The sequence below is a fragment of the Podarcis pityusensis genome (assembly GCF_964106645.2).
Source record: "Podarcis pityusensis genome assembly, chromosome: 3".
Classification (NCBI taxonomy): domain Eukaryota; kingdom Metazoa; phylum Chordata; class Lepidosauria; order Squamata; family Lacertidae; genus Podarcis; species Podarcis pityusensis.
In genome coordinates this window covers 55,140,157-55,155,598 of record NC_138026.1, presented here as the reverse complement: position 1 = coordinate 55,155,598, position 15,442 = coordinate 55,140,157, and the positions used below count along the sequence as shown (strand labels likewise).

Sequence of the window (15,442 nt, the reverse complement as noted above, 5' to 3'; positions counted from 1 at the left end):
AGAGGCCGGGGGCCAGCGCTGTCCGGAGACACTTCCGGGTCATGTGGCCAGCGTGACGAAGCTGCTCTGGCGAGCCAGCACCAGCGCAGCACACGGAAACGCCGTTTACCTTCCCGCTATAAAGCGGTACCTATTTATCTACTTGCACTTAGGGGTGCTTTCGAACTGCTAGGTGGGCAGGAGCTGGGACCGAAAGACGGGAGCTCACCCCATCGCGGGGATTCGAACCGCCGACCATACGATCGGCAAGTCCTAGGCACTGAGGTTTTACCCACAGCGCCACCCGCGTCCCTCCACTCTCTTGGGAGCCCCAAAAAAATTAAAGGGAAAAAAACCCTGGATGTACAGTTCCAAAATAGAAGATTAAAAAACAAATAAAATAAAACCTACGTATGGCAACAGTGTTTGGTGCTAAGATGTAAGTAATGGCCTGCCATCCTGTTCCCTAAAATATCACTGGTTTGCTCATTTCTGTATATAGGGTGCCTACATTCTTCATGGACTGGTTGCATATTTTGTTATGTGCAAATGGCTTTAGATACCTATTATGTCCATAAATTACCATATAGCATATATTCAACACACACAAAATAGCGACAATTTGTTGTTGACAAAGGACAGCTGGACATATAAAGGACCCCATTACCTTCATTAGCTTAGGGCCTCATCAAGCCTAAATCCGGCCCTGATAATTCTGTATATGTTTACTTTGGAAGTATCTTTATGGAGTTTAGGAGGATTTATTCCTGACTTCAAGGTGCAGAGGAATGTGACATTAGGGAAGCAGTCCTATACACAAGAAGCTAGTGTAAAGTAGTGCCAAGTTAAACTGATTTTAAAGTACCATACAGCAGAGCCTAATGGGGCTACTTCTGGCTGAGCTGGCCCAAGCCTGGCAGAGAGAAAACAAACCTTGAAAACGGTTACACCACCCTTTTGCATATCTCCCCCATCCCAGCTGAGCCAAGACCATCAGGTGAGATGTTCCAGGAACATGGCAGGGGCGGGGGAGATAAGCTGGTGTATCTCCCGCTAAGCCAAGGATGGAAGGAGTTAAATCAGTGTAGTCCAGCCGTGCTGGCAACTCTCAGCCAGAGATCCGCTAGATCCTAACCCTGCACATCCTGGTAGCACTTCCTATAGATTGCTCCCTAGGCACTTATTTCTCTGAATTCACTTTTGTTTGGGTGTAGTCATGATTCCATTTGTATGGCCATTGTTTTTGATGTGGTAAAATACATAAAGCATTCATTTAGTTTCACTGAAGTCTTTTGCCATGAAAGTTTCAAGTATTAACTGAGTTGTCTTCAGTACTACATTTCTAATGTTAATAAAACTCAGAGTGGCCCCTTGTATGGGCATGACTAACTTAGCTGACTTCAATTTGATGGGTTTTCTTTGAGTACGATTTAGTTGGCTACAACCCTAAGTTCCTCACAAGTTATTAAGGTGTCTCTACCTCTGCCCAAAATCAATTTCATAGTGCCTCTTGTTCTTACTCCCCCAAACTTTGATGGATTTCACATTTCTAAGAATGGAGGAATTATTTAGGGATGCCAAGAAAGCCTAACACTTTCTTTTTATGACCTTGATCATCCATTGTCAGCCCAAAGCCATGTCTGTAGGCCCATTCGTGCTAATAAAGATGATAAAATAGCGCTCCTTTTACCTGTGTCACTGCTGCCTGAGAGAAAGGCAGTAAAGGAAAGAAAAAACCAGGAATTTGGGCCCGGAGAATGCAGGTAATACAGCAACAGCAGATAATAATCATATAAAATTAGAATTAGATTTCTGTATCTCATATTTCTGCTAAGAACTTGCTAGGCTTCATTTCCTTTCAGTCTAAATCTGTAAAAGCTTAGAGTGAGTTGTGTATTACTGAGTATTACAGAAATGCAATGTTTATGCTTATTTCTTTAGATGTCTCATTTTTCTAGTGAAGACGAAGCTCTTTTGCAGTGTATGCTCAGACAGTTACTGCAAAGTGTCAAAGAAAAAATCACAGGAGCGCCATCAGTAGAGTGTGCAGAAGAGATTCTTCTACATCTGGAGGAAACAGATGAAAATTTTCACAAGTAATTTTTTTGAAAGTTTATTTTTGTGTCATCATTGAACTGAATAGTGACTGCTGATCCATGTGGGGAAACTTGCTGCTGCAGTTTTGCAGCTGATGACTGGCAGTATGCAATGTTTTTGATTGTGTGTTGTTAGAACATTGCGGGTACTCATACATATAATGTTCCAGTCAGTTGATTTTAGAAATTGAGATGTTACAATCCTGCAGATGTCTTTAAGAAACAATTTTCAACTTAGTTAAATGCTTGTCTGTCATTCACAGGCTGTTTCTACCAAGCTACTCATGTGGAAAGAATTGTTGCTTGCCCCAGGTCTGTGGGCAAGCGGTTAATTGCAATATATTTTGGAATGGGGAAAAAATACTGAGCCATCTGTACAAATCTAGCAGGCTGCTTTGTGGCATTATGTATAATAACTGAAAACATTTGTGAACTATGGTTTTTGAGACATTAGATATATCTTTACATTTTCCTTTTTTATGTGTGTTTGATAATTTTGCAGCCATAGGATTATGTACACTAAGTATTTATGGAGAAATACTTTATTTTTTCCAGTTGGCAGATAGACCACAAATTCTTTCAAAACTCGGTGTGAGTTAAATACCTAGTTTCTTTTCACCTCTGCAAATCTACTGTTAAAAATCTGCTAATCTTTCATGAAGCCTCTACAGCAGAGGTGGGGAACCTGTGGAATCTAACAACCAGATGTTTCATCAGCCCCAGCCAGAGTGGCTGGTGGTCAGAGATGATAGAAGTAACATCTGGAAGACCACAGGTTCCTAGACCAACTCCTGCTGTACAGAATTCTAGCAGTAGCCTGATGAAATACAGTTTATGTAACATTGAAAATACAACAGCACAAAGTAAGTTATACTTTACATGTTTATTACAGCTATGAATTTGTGAAGTATCTTAGGCAATACATAAGTAGCATGCTGGGCTCCGTAATAGAAGAAGAAACTGAGAAATGTACATCTGCACAGAATCAGGGTGAAGGATCTGGGTATGATACACTGGTACAGCATGTTACTAAAAAGACTCGAGAATCAAAAGAGTGAGTACATGTACAAAACACATGTAAAAACCTACAGTGTCCAAAAAGAATGACTTTCTCAAATGTTCTTTCCTGCTTATACTTGATTTTATCGGTTCCTGGCACTGTCCTTCAGAAATCGTGTTACTTCATTATTGTAACTCTTCTGAAAGATTGACTTCAGATTTGACATTGTTTGTAATATTTCCTTGCTTAAGCCAGAAAAAAATTATTTTATGCTGGCATTAAAACTCAAACAAGTGGCCCTGCAACAAAATACTGCAGTGTAGAATACTGGTTTCCAGCCATTTTATCCTGTCCTCACCCCCCTGGTTTTCCCCTCCTCTCCTTGAACATTAGCCAGCATCCCAGGCCCACTGAACATGCCCAGTCCTCACTAGGCTAATTTTGGGTTGTTGTTTTTTCCTCTCCTCTTGGATCTTTTTGAGGGTGGGGTAGACGCGCTTGGTATCCAATTCCAGCTTCATTTATTATTTTTTCAGTCTAGTTTTTAAGTGTGAACCAGGAATATATGTCTGTTGTATGTGTCTCATTCTGTTCCTGCAGCTCTATTCTTCTCCCACCCAACTATGTTAGTTTTTTCTCTGCATCTCAATAGTTCTGGTTGGCCACTATGAGAACAGGATGGTGACTAGATGGGTTACTGGCCTGATCCAGCGGATTCTTCTCATCTTCTTGGTTTGTGCTGTGGAGTATTTCAGGGGCTGGGTTGTTGCTTTTTTGAATTGGTGTCTCCCTTCCTTAGCTTTCTACCCCGCAGAGTTTTGGTACTTGTATGTACCTCAGAATTATTCTGAGTCTGCCTATACCTCGCTCATGTGTCAGTGGTATGATTTTGATTCCATAAGTATGAGCATGGGAAGACTTGATATTAATGTGCACCTCACATTTCATGCATATCCTGAGACACCTGTTCCTTCTGAATGACTGTTTCTGCTACTTTGTTGAAACAAGTGTGCTAGGTACCATGGAATAATGGCATGGTGTCGCAGTCCTATACATGCATACTCAAGGAGTAAGCCAGTTGGGTTCAGTGGTTCTTACTTCCATGTAAATGGAATTGTAGCCAAAATTGTAGGGTGTAATTTGACCAGAAATGTTGAGAATATATATCCTGCTTAAAGCTAATTCAGATGAATTTGTACAATAAGCTCTTTACAGTAAGTACAGTGGTGCCTCGCAAGACGAAATTAATTCGTTCCGCAAGTCTCTTCGTCTTGCGAGTTTTTCGTCTTGCGATGCACGGTTTCCCATAGGAATGCATTGAAAATCAATTAATGCGTTCCTAGGGAAACCGCCTTCAGACCAGGTCCGGGGACAGTCTGTCCCCGGACCTCTTCTGAAGGCTGGGGGGGGGGACAAGGGCTTTTCTTCCCACCCCCAGCATTTTAAAAAACCCCGGGACAGCGGAGGACTTCTCCGCTGTCCGGGCGATCTTAAAATGCTGGCGGGTGGCATTTTAAAATCGCCCCGGGACAGCGGAGGACTTCTCCGCTGTCCGGGGCGATTTAAAAGCCCCTGGGAAGGCAGGCAGGGGGGACAAAGACTTTTGCCCCCCGCCAGCCTTCAGAAGAGGCCCTGGACCTCTTCTGAAGGCGGGCGGGGGGCGAAAGTCTTTGCTCCCCCCCCGCCTTCAAAAGCCCTCCGGGACAGGCAGGCAGGGGGGAGCAAAGACTTTTGCCCCCCGCCCGCCTTCAGAAGGTGTTCCCTCCCCCCCACCCGGCTTCGGAGCACCGTTCCGAAGCCGGGCGGCGGCGGGAGGTGTTCCCGCCCCGCCGCCCGGCTTCGGAGGAGCCTTCCGAAGCCCGGCGGCGGGTGGAGGTGTTCCCGCCCCGCCGCCCGGCTTCGGAGGAGCCTTCCGAAGCCCGGCGGCGGCGGGAGGAGGTGTCCCCGCCCCGCCGCCAGGCTTCGGAGGAGGTCCGAGGACAGTGGGGAAGACGCGCTGCGCTTCCCCGCTGTCCCTGAGATTTCCCTATGGGCTGTCGTCTTGCGAAGCAAGCCCATAGGGAAATTCGTTTTGCGAAGCGCCTCCAAAACGGAAAACCCTTTCGTCTAGCGGGTTTTCCGTCTTGCGAGGCGTTCGTCTTGCGGGGTACCACTGTACTTTACCAAAGAATGCACCCCCCCCCCCAAGTTCAAAGTTTCACCTCATTTACAGTACATTTTACAAAATGTCTCTGGAAGGAAGCAGTGTAATAAGTACAGCCAATTTATTATCTGCAAGCCTTCACCAAAAATTACTCTTTGGTGTTTTTTGGTGTGTTTTTTTTTTGTATTTGTTGCAGTAGTTTTTTCTTCTGCATCTTTTTTAATGCTACTTTAAAGCACTGTGCTGCAGATTACCACACTGTAACAAGCTAGAGGTATGCACACAATGATTATGCATCTTTTCTACCTCTAAGAAGGGATTCAGGGAGGGACTGTAAACTGTAATCTAATCTGGAGCCCGTCAGGTGGTCCAGTAAAAAGATTTCGGTTAAGTGGGATTTTCACTGTTCAGTGTAATTACATTGGTACTGTCGGATGTGAGGACATATCTGTCCTTGGCATTAATTGGGGGTGCCTGTGTGAGCATGACACTGCTGTGTGTATACTGGTGCTTTTGTGTTCATAGGTGGTATTGGATTAGGGTATTATGATTATCAACAATTTCTGTGAATAGTAGCAAAATTAGAACTCAATTATAATTATTTACAATGGGTAAGAAGTGCATTCAATAAATACTAATTACTGAAATGTTTCTGTCAGCCCAGTTAGTTATGAGATTTTACCAAACAAAATATTACTGGAAGTGTTGATCACTTTAAATATAGCCAGATAACCTTCAGACAGTGGGAGATTGCAAGACGAATGTGAAAGTACCAAGGATAAGGAGGACCCCTTGTAGAAAAGTTCAGTGAACCTCTAATGATGAGATCAATCTTAGGAACATTTTAATAGTACTTTCAATGATATGTGGATGGCCTTGTTCTGTGAGAGGAAATTAGAAATGTCATTGTGAAAAACCTCGTTACTTAATCAGTTCTTAATTGCTTTTATAAATTAATGTGTGGACTGCTGTATTTTTAATAAGCCATTTATTTACATTTAGGAATGCCATGTCAGTTTTGAGCCAACCGCACAAAGAAATAATTTTTAGAGAGCACAGATGAATGCCAGGCTATGTTCATCCTTGTAGGGTAGCCTTTGTTTATATAAAAAAACCCCAAGGCTATATGCTGTTATTTAGGATTCTCAGTCTTCATGGGATTCTTTTTTAAGACTGTAAAGGGGAGTGACTAGGAAGGCAGTGTATAAAATCACAAATAAATATCCCATATACCCTTTATTTCACAGTACCCTTTCCCTTTTCACTGGGAGGACGGACTACTGAATCTCTAGTGGGAGGGAGTTCCATGACCTGGGCACTGCCAAGGATAAGGCCCTATCTTGCATTATTGATACATCTGTTGACAGGACCACATTAAGGACCTACCCTGCAGACTACAGTGTCTGACTCGGCAGATACAGGAAGAGGCAGTATTTCCAGCATTTGGGCTCTAAATTGTTTAGGGTTTTATATGCTAACATTAACACCTTGAGTTGGGCCTGGTAGCAAATGGGAATTTAGTGCAATTCCAGAAGGATAGGAATAATTTAATAATAATAGTACAGTAGTAGCAGTACCTTTTTTTGTCAATGTTCAACCTGCATACAATGAAATTAACCGAGCCTCCCCCGTCCCCCTAACACTCAATCTCATTGCACTCTGTGTGCTTGTTGCGCAACACACCAACCCCGAAAGTCAGTTGCACTATATTATTTTCCATTCAGCAGCCTAACAGCCCACAGATAGAAACTATTTTTTAGCCTGTTGGTATGACTGATTACAGTGGTGCCCCGCAAGACGAATGCCTCGCAAGACGGAAAACCCGCTAGACGAAAGGGTTTTCCGTTTTTCGATGCACTTCGCAGGACGAATTTCCCTATGGGCTTGCTTCGCAAGACGAAAATGTCTTGCGAGTCTTGAGATTTTTTTTCGCCCCCCCCTTTTTCTAAGCCGCTAAGCTGCTAATAGCCTTTTAGCAGCTAAGCCGCTAAGCCTTTAATAGCCGCTAAACCGCTAATAGCGCTAAGCTGCTTATAGGGTTGCTTAGCAAGACGAAAAAACCGCTAGACGAAGAGACTCGCGGAACGGATTAATTTCGTCTTGCGAGGCACCACTGTATACTTCTATATCTCCTGCCCGAGGGTAGAAGATTAAAGAGGTGCTGGCCGGGGTGTGAATCGTCCCTGAGAATTTTTCTCGCTCTCCTAAGGCAACGAACCCTTGCGATGTCATCTAGTGGGCTCAGGGGACAGCCCATGATATCATGTGCTGTGTTCACCCCCCTCTGTAAAGACTTTATCTCCGTGGCTGTCAAGCCAACGTACCACACTGATACAATATGAGAGGACACTTTCTATTGTGGACCGGTAGAAGGAGGTCATCAATTGTTGTTTAACATTGTTCTTTCGCAAGACCCTGAGAAAATGGAGTCCCTGTTGGGCCTTCCCAACCACCTGAGTTATATTGTTTTTCCAAGTGAGGCCTTCACTAAGATAAACTCCCAGGAATTTAAAGGAAGAGACTCTCTCCACACTGATGTACAACGGGGCTAGTTCCCCTCTCTTCCTCCGAAAGTCCAAGTATAATATGATAGTGTTCTGCTGCAGCTTCCAGACTGTCTTCAATGGTAGCCCCATGTAGATTGCATTACAGTAGTCAACTCTAGAGTTCAACAGAGCATGGACCACTGCAGCAAAGCTGTTGCAATCTAGGGAGGCAGATCAACTTAAACTGGAGATAGGCATTCTTGGAACTGAGATTATTTGGGCCTCAAGCAACAAAACTGGTGTAGTCTTTGCATCTGCTCCTACAGGGGATAGTGGCTTCATCCAGAACAGATTTATTCCCCAGCTGCCCACAACAGCACCTTTGTCTTGTCAGAAAATATATAGTACCTAAAAACACCCAAGGCAGCCTTGACTAGGTTTCCCAAAGATATGGTTTGTGGTTCAGCAATACAGAGACTGTATTTTCCTGTACTGTTGTTCTTTGGTCCCGATACTGGCTTGGTTGGTTTGTATCTGAATGTAAATCAGTTTGCTATGGCAATCTGTGACCTTTTCTATTTTCCAGTTAAGTCTCCACTTTCAAGTTTATCGTGTAAAAGTCCTTCAGTGAATAGGTACTAACATTTGTATGGTTTCCCTCTCGTATGGTTGGACATCTCTGAAGGTAACTTCCCAACCATTGCTTCCCCTTAAAAGTTTCTGTTCTGACTGCGATGCTACCAGTGCAAAGCCCCCACAAAAAGAGACCAATCACTTCCTATTGACTGTACTTACCTATCCACAACTAAGTCCCATTGATGTTCGTGCTTAGGAGTTCAGCCTGTGTGTAATAAGATTTGTCAACTTTAGTCTGTTTGTTTTTATAACATTTGTTCTGCTCTGAAGGTATAGAGAAATGATGCATTCTCTGAAGAATGTTATGATGGTTGTAGTTGAATCTTTAATTAACAAGTTTGAAGAAGATCAGATGCGCTATAAGGAAATTCAGAGGAAGGTGAAAACAGAACAGCACAGCAGTTACTATACAGATAATTGCTCTGATAGTGATTCTTCATTTAATCAGGTATGGTCAAGTCTATGTAATAATCTTGCTGGGCCGCCATCTTTTATGCGGTTGTAACAACAAGGGTGTAAGGGGAAGGCAGGGGTGTGGTAAGGAATGGAAGAGTGACTAGCTGGCCATAGTTGCCTTTCTATCCTCCCCTGGGCTGGGCCTTACTTCCCTGCTGACATAGAGCTATGCCACCAAAATAGCTGTCATATCTAAATACACTCCCATTAGAGTTAATGGAGAGCCCTAGTTGGTTTCTGTGATTTCATCTTCATGTTCCTCCTCTTGTTTGTTGCTGATGAAATCAATGAGAAATTCTTTTCTCTGACTTACACTGCCAGACTTGAGGCTATATTTTCTTTAAATTGTTACTGCAAAATCAATAGATAAAATCCATTCCATTTAGATCGAGGGCTGGAAGCCTATTGGTTTTTATGGGGTTGTATTATCTCCACTGAAAGTTAGAATACCTTATCTGAGGGCATGCATAGAATTCTCACAGCGTTAAGATTTCCCAACAACCTCAGTGCAGTTCTACACATCTCCACTGTGTGCACAGGGTACCCACAATATTGAAGTCAGTTTAAGTTGTTGTTGGCATCTCTGTGTCTCGAGACACAATGGAGTGCTCCTCCAGGGGTGTAGCCAAACTGCTGTGTTAGTAGCACTGAAGTGACCTCCTGGAGGTGCAAGCCTGGGCAGTGTGTATGGAGGTCCTGGGCTGCTCAGATGACAAGACCCCCACTCTTGGCCTTGCTATTATGGCCCAACGGAAAGCAGAGCTATACATTTGACACCAGATTGGCTGCAGGAGTTGCTGGAAGGAGGCATACAACCGCCTCAGGGCTCAATACGCCGGAGCCTGTCTTCGCATGCAGGCGGAAGTGCCTAATTCACTAATTCCATCGGCTATCTTCACTTGGTTTAGCTGGCCAGCTGTCACATTCTGACAGCTTCTAGGAGCCACAAGTTAGAGCTGAGTGCAGGGTGGGAACCAAAGGTGTACATGCACCCCATACAATTTAAGTACTAAGTCTAATTACAGTACTTTACTTCCCAGATAAAAGTTAATTAATATTCAAAATGTTTACTATGTACTTAAACCTTCTCAATGATTCCTCCATTGTAGGGGTTAGACTAGATGATCCTAGGTTCCCTTCTAACTCTACAGTTCTATGATTCTGTGATTTTTTTTACTGGGAGCAGCACTATAAAGTTTAGGTCTTTCCAAAATGCCTTACCTTTATTTCTACAAAATGTTATGGTTGGTAAACCATGTATCACATGTTGTATAATTAAAAATAGAAAGGATATTAAAAATAGAAAGGTAACATTTTTTCCTTATATTTGATAATTAACAATACCCCCCCTTAATATTTCATTAAGATAATGTGAATCCCATAAAGATAATTTTTATTTCACTAATAATAGCTAATTATTATAGTTATTAATCTTTTTAATTTAATGAGTTACTTAATGATCATTTTGCAATGTGTTACAGAGTTATACATTCATGAATCAAGAACAATTGCAACTACTGGTAGAAAGGCTTGATCCGGTACAACCTAAGGAGGTGAGTCTAAAAGGCAAATGGACACACCCACTTAGACAATACTTTTTATTTTAGCACATCCTAAGCTCACATTGCTTGATTGAACTTGGATAGTCTCATTTGGAGGGGGCATGATTTGTTATTAGTTCTTTATACGCGGGTGGGCTTGAGACTTAGGAAGAGGAAGTGGAAGGTGAGATCTAGACTCTAAGGAAAGCAGAAGTATGGAGGCATTGTGCAGGAGAGCTAAAGGTGGACAACATATAGAGGAGGGTAGACTATTCTATGGTCCACTGGTTGTTTCCCCCCCCCCCCCCCATTGCACCAGAAGTGGTTTAGTCATCCTGGCCACATGACCCAGAAAGCTGTCTGTGGACAAATGCCAGCTCCCTCGGCCAGAAAGCGAGATGAACGCCGCACCCCATAGTCGCTTTTGACTGGGCTTAACCATCCAGGGGTCCTTTACCTTACCGTATGTGTGTGTGTGTGCACGTGCGGGTCATCACATTGGTTGAAGATTTCTGTTTTGATATGATAATACTCTGTGATTTTTTAAACCCATATCTTACCTTGATGTTGCAGGTGCGTCAGGAAGCTATGCAGACATTGTGTTCTGCTCCTCCGTCTGATATATTAAACTGTGAGAGTTGGGCTAATTTACGTAAACATCTTGCAACAGCACTTTCAGATCCGGATTCCAGTTTCAGTGTAAGGAAATTATTTTTTACCATTCCTAATGTATCGCTTGATCATAATTTATATAGTGTTCAAAATCAAAGCACATGCAAAGATTTTACATACCTTTCAGAAATTCCATGTAGAAAAGTGACTATTGGGATTTTAAATGAAGCAGGCCAAGTACGTCTTTCTTTATAACTACTACTACTTCTTCCTTGAATAGCATGCATAAAATTATGTATGCAGCATTTTAATTGTCCCTGTTGTAATGCAGGGATCAGGAAGCTTTTCTATTTGGTAGGCTGAATCCTGAGCTTCCCCACAAGCCATTTTGACAGGTGAACAGAGCTGTCAACCTGTCAGTCACTTCATACCATTACAACATCAGGTGGCAACTTCAGGCATGCTCACTGTCAGTAATAGTTCCTTACCTACCCCACACTTGTTGCCACATATGACATGGTTTGGGGAAAACAGCCTTACGGGCCACATTGAGAGCACTGCTGGGTCTCATTTGGCCTTTGGGCTATGTGGTGTTACACATTTTTTGAATGAATGTAAAATAACAATAATTATTTATTTATTTATTTATTATACCCCGCCCATCTGGATGGGTTTCCTCAGCCACTCTGGGCAGCTTCCAACAGGAGATTAAAAATACATTAAGACATCAGTCATTAAAAACTTCCCTAAACAGGGCTGCCTTAAGATGTCTTCTAAACGTTAGATAGTTGTTTATTTCTTTGACATCTGATGGGAGGGCGTTCCACAGGGCAGGTGCCACTACCGAGAAGGCCCTCTGCCTGGTTCCCTGTAATTTTGCTTCTTGCAGTGAGGGAACCACCAGAAGGCCCGCGGCGCTGGACCTCAGTGTCCAGGCAGAACGATGGGGGTGGAGATGCTCCTTCAGGTAAACACGGAAATAGAAAGCCTGCAGGACTATAGCAAACCTTCTGCCTTCCAATATAGTAATATATCAATAAGCTATCTTATTGTTTGATACAGTGGTGGTGTGTTCTCCCATCAAGGTAACTCCAGATATTGAGGGAGAGGTCCCGTAGGTACATTTTGGCATGGCCGCTATACAACGTGTTTTGTGTATACAGTCATACCTTGAGTTGAAGTTGCTCCAGGTTGAGTGCTTTCGGGTTGTGCTCCGCAGCGACCCGGAAGTAACGGAACGTGTTACTTCCGGGTTTCGCTGCTCGCGCATGCACAGAGGGTCAAAATAACGTCACGCGCATGCATGGAAGCGGCAAATTGTGACCCGCAGATGTGCAGACGCAGGTTGCATTTGCTTCAGGATGCGAACGGGGCTCCGGAACGGATCCCGTTCGTATCCAGAGGTACCACTGTATAGCCTGTTGTCTGTGTGTTTATATATAGGCCCAAGTGCTTCAGCTGTCAATATAGGGAGTTATGTTATTATAACAATTTTCAGCTTTTGCACAATACTCTATTTAGAATGAAAAGTCTACAGGTGCATCTGGTGTATGTTAGAGCTACAGAAGCCAGTGTGGTATAGTGGTTAGTATCAGGTTAGGACTATAGAGACCCAGATTTAAATCACCATTCACTCATGAAGTTCACTAGGTAATTTTGGGCTACTGATCGTCTCTCAGCATAAACTATCTCACAGGGTTGTTGTGAGGCAGAAAGACAACAGTTTGAAACGCCTTCGAAGAATGCTGGGTAAAAAATGAAATGAAATAAATTAGCAAGTCAGATATTCTTTATAACATTGCTGCTGATGCAGAACATTGAAATTCTGTTTAGATTTTATGAACTAGCTTTCATTTTTACTGTTTCAGGACAAAGTTTTGAAATTCTATGCCAAGACATTTTCTTCCTCTCCACTAAATATGACAAGGGAACTGTATACAAGTTTGGGTAAGTTCATTAAGTCAAATGGAGAAATGTTACTTGCTTTCTGTAGCCAGCAACCATTTTAAAATTGCCTCTTAAATTATTTGGCAATTATTTATCTCTTTACAGCAAAGTATTTAGAGATGTACTTCCTTTCTGAAGATAGTTATGTTCCTACCATATCAATAGGTATTGATATAAGCAACCCAGATATAATCCGTTTACTTAAAAAGGTACAAATCAGTTTTCCCATATTTCTTTTTCAAATTTAGTTATTTTCCCCATCCAGTCTTTAAAAAAAGCAAACAAGCTGTTTTTCTTTTATTCATAGATACGTCTGCTAAATGAGTACCAGAGGGAAGTACCATCTTTTTGGATTCGTCATCCAGAAAAGTATGTCACAATTATCAAATTGTTTCCTTAGTTTTCATTTGCCTGTTGCAATTTCTTTGTGCTAAATTTCTAAAATCAGTGATTTATGAAACATGAAATTACTACTGCTACTCATCTGTCTTTTGATAGTGAAGTTTCTTGGTTCCATTGCTTGCTGTCATAAGTCAATCTGTGTCTATGAGGACAAAGTTCCTTGACTTAAAACTCCTCAAACCAACTATTCTCTTTGTGCTATTTAATCTATGCCAGTTACTGGTTTCCTGATTTGGATTCTACAGGTGACACTTCTGTTTCCTGTTTGGTGATTTAGGATCACAATCACTTTCCCCTTTCAGCTGGTCTTCACAATATTTAAGCATGGAGAATGGTGTTCTGCATACTCTAAATTATTATTGCAGTTTAACTCAAAAATGTATTCACAGTACCCCAGTAAACATACTCACAATATTGCTCATTGTAACTTTCTTAATCTCCTTTTGAAGGTGACTTTCTTTTGGTGTATACAAAAAAAATAAATAGTACATACAATTTCTTGACTTTAAAAAATCATATTCACAGTAAAGTAGAAAATATTAAAATGCATCTGATTTCTTTCCCTTTTCAAATTCCTTTTTTGAATGATGGAGAGTCTAAATACAAAGGGCATCAGTATGAACATTGGGATTTTATTTAACAGCTCGTTCTTTATAACATATTTAGGTACATGGAAGAAATAATGGAGAGTACCCTGTCACTTTTGTCAGCAAAGCGTGAGTCAAGCCACCCTGTTTCTTTGGATCCCGTGTACTTTTTGGCTCTAGTGGATCTCAAGGCTGTTTGGTTTAAAAAATGGATGGTAAGCAAATGTATGTATTTTGCTGATTGCAGCTTCTTCTGTTAGTCCTTCAAGGTTATTGCTTTGTTGATAATGCCTTGAGCTAATAATCCTCTTAGTCCTTTTCTTCAAGAGGTTGATATTGAATGTGTCGGTGTAATGCAATAGATGAGATAAGTTGCAATTTCTGAGGAATTGCACGGAAGGTTGCAGGTTTCTCCTTCATCTGGCTTATTGGGAATGATATGGGCTCACCAGGATAGAATGCAACCCACAGTAACATTTCAAACTAAACCAAACCAGGTTAAGAACATGGCAGGAGGAGGACTACTTGTATTTTAAAAACCCAAAAAAACTCGCACTGCAGGAATACTATAGCACTCTGCTAGCACATGATGGATGTAACACTAAATCCCACCATAAGCAAATTAATTGCATGATCCCTACAGTGGAAATGCATCTTGGAGGCATGGTGTCTGGACTGTGCTTAAGAAATAGATGACTTAATCTATTACACATGTGGAACGTCCCCTTGTTTTAGAAGGCTGTAGAGCAGGGGTCAGCAAACTTTTTCAGCAGGGGGCAGGTCCACTGTCCCTCAGACCTTGTGGGGGGCCAGACTATATTTTGGGGGAAAAACAACAAAAAATTCCTATTCCCCGCAAATAAAACACAGATGCATTTTAAATAAAAGCACACATTCTGCTCATGTAAAAACACCAGGCAGGCCCCACAAATAACCCAGAGGTGCATTTTAAATAAAAGGACACATTCTACTCATGTAAAAACACGCTGATTCCCAGACCGTCTGTAGGCTGGATTTAGAAGGTGCTTGGGCCGGATCCGGCCCCCGGGCCTTAGTTTGCCTACCCATGCTGTAGAGCGTGGATGGTGAACTGGGGGCTCTCCATATGTTGGACTGAAACTTCCACTACCCCTGACCATTGGCCATGCTGGCTGGGGCTAATGAGAACTGAAATCCAGCAACATCCACCCCTGCTGTAGAGTATGGGTAGAATTGTCCTTGGTGTCAACAGGCAGTAGTCAAAATGAAATTAAAATAGTGCTGTAGGTTTACAGACAATTTGAACTATGTTTTCCAGTAAATACAAAGCACTTATTTGCTTCTCTACACACCTATCTCCAACCCAATATATACTAACATGGACTAGGCGCTGTGGGTTAAACCACAGAGCCTAGGACTTGCAGATCAGAAGGTCGGTGGTTCGAATCCCTGCGACGGGGTGAGCTCCCGTTGCTTGGTCCCTGTTCTTGCCAACCTAGCAGTTCGAAAGCACGTCAAAGTGCAAGTAGATAAATAGGTACCACTCCGGTGGGAAGGTAAACGGCGTTTCCGTGCGCT

At 42.4% G+C, this 15,442-nt stretch overlaps 1 protein-coding gene across 5 annotated transcripts in view; it reads left to right on the top strand.

Moving 5' to 3' along the window:
• Positions 1–15,442, top strand: part of TBC1D32 (TBC1 domain family member 32) — a 69,608-nt gene that overhangs the window by 985 nt on the left and 53,181 nt on the right. For 4 of the 5 annotated variants that reach the window (XR_013984342.1, XM_080999505.1, XM_080999504.1 and 1 more), the window contains exons 2-10: positions 1,921–2,075; positions 2,968–3,129; positions 8,611–8,788; positions 10,278–10,349; positions 10,911–11,036; positions 12,818–12,896; positions 13,002–13,105; positions 13,204–13,265; positions 13,965–14,100. Coding sequence is in view for 4 of the 5 variants with exons in the window: in XM_080999505.1 (XP_080855631.1) it covers positions 1,921–2,075; positions 2,968–3,129; positions 8,611–8,788; positions 10,278–10,349; positions 10,911–11,036; positions 12,818–12,896; positions 13,002–13,105; positions 13,204–13,265; positions 13,965–14,100 (1,074 nt within the window). In the remaining variant the exon portion in view is untranslated. Of the gene's footprint in view, positions 1–1,920; positions 2,076–2,746; positions 2,939–2,967; positions 3,130–8,610; positions 8,789–10,277; positions 10,350–10,910; positions 11,037–12,817; positions 12,897–13,001; positions 13,106–13,203; positions 13,266–13,964; positions 14,101–15,442 lie in introns of those variants that run through there. The other variant, XM_080999506.1, reaches the window with a different exon arrangement.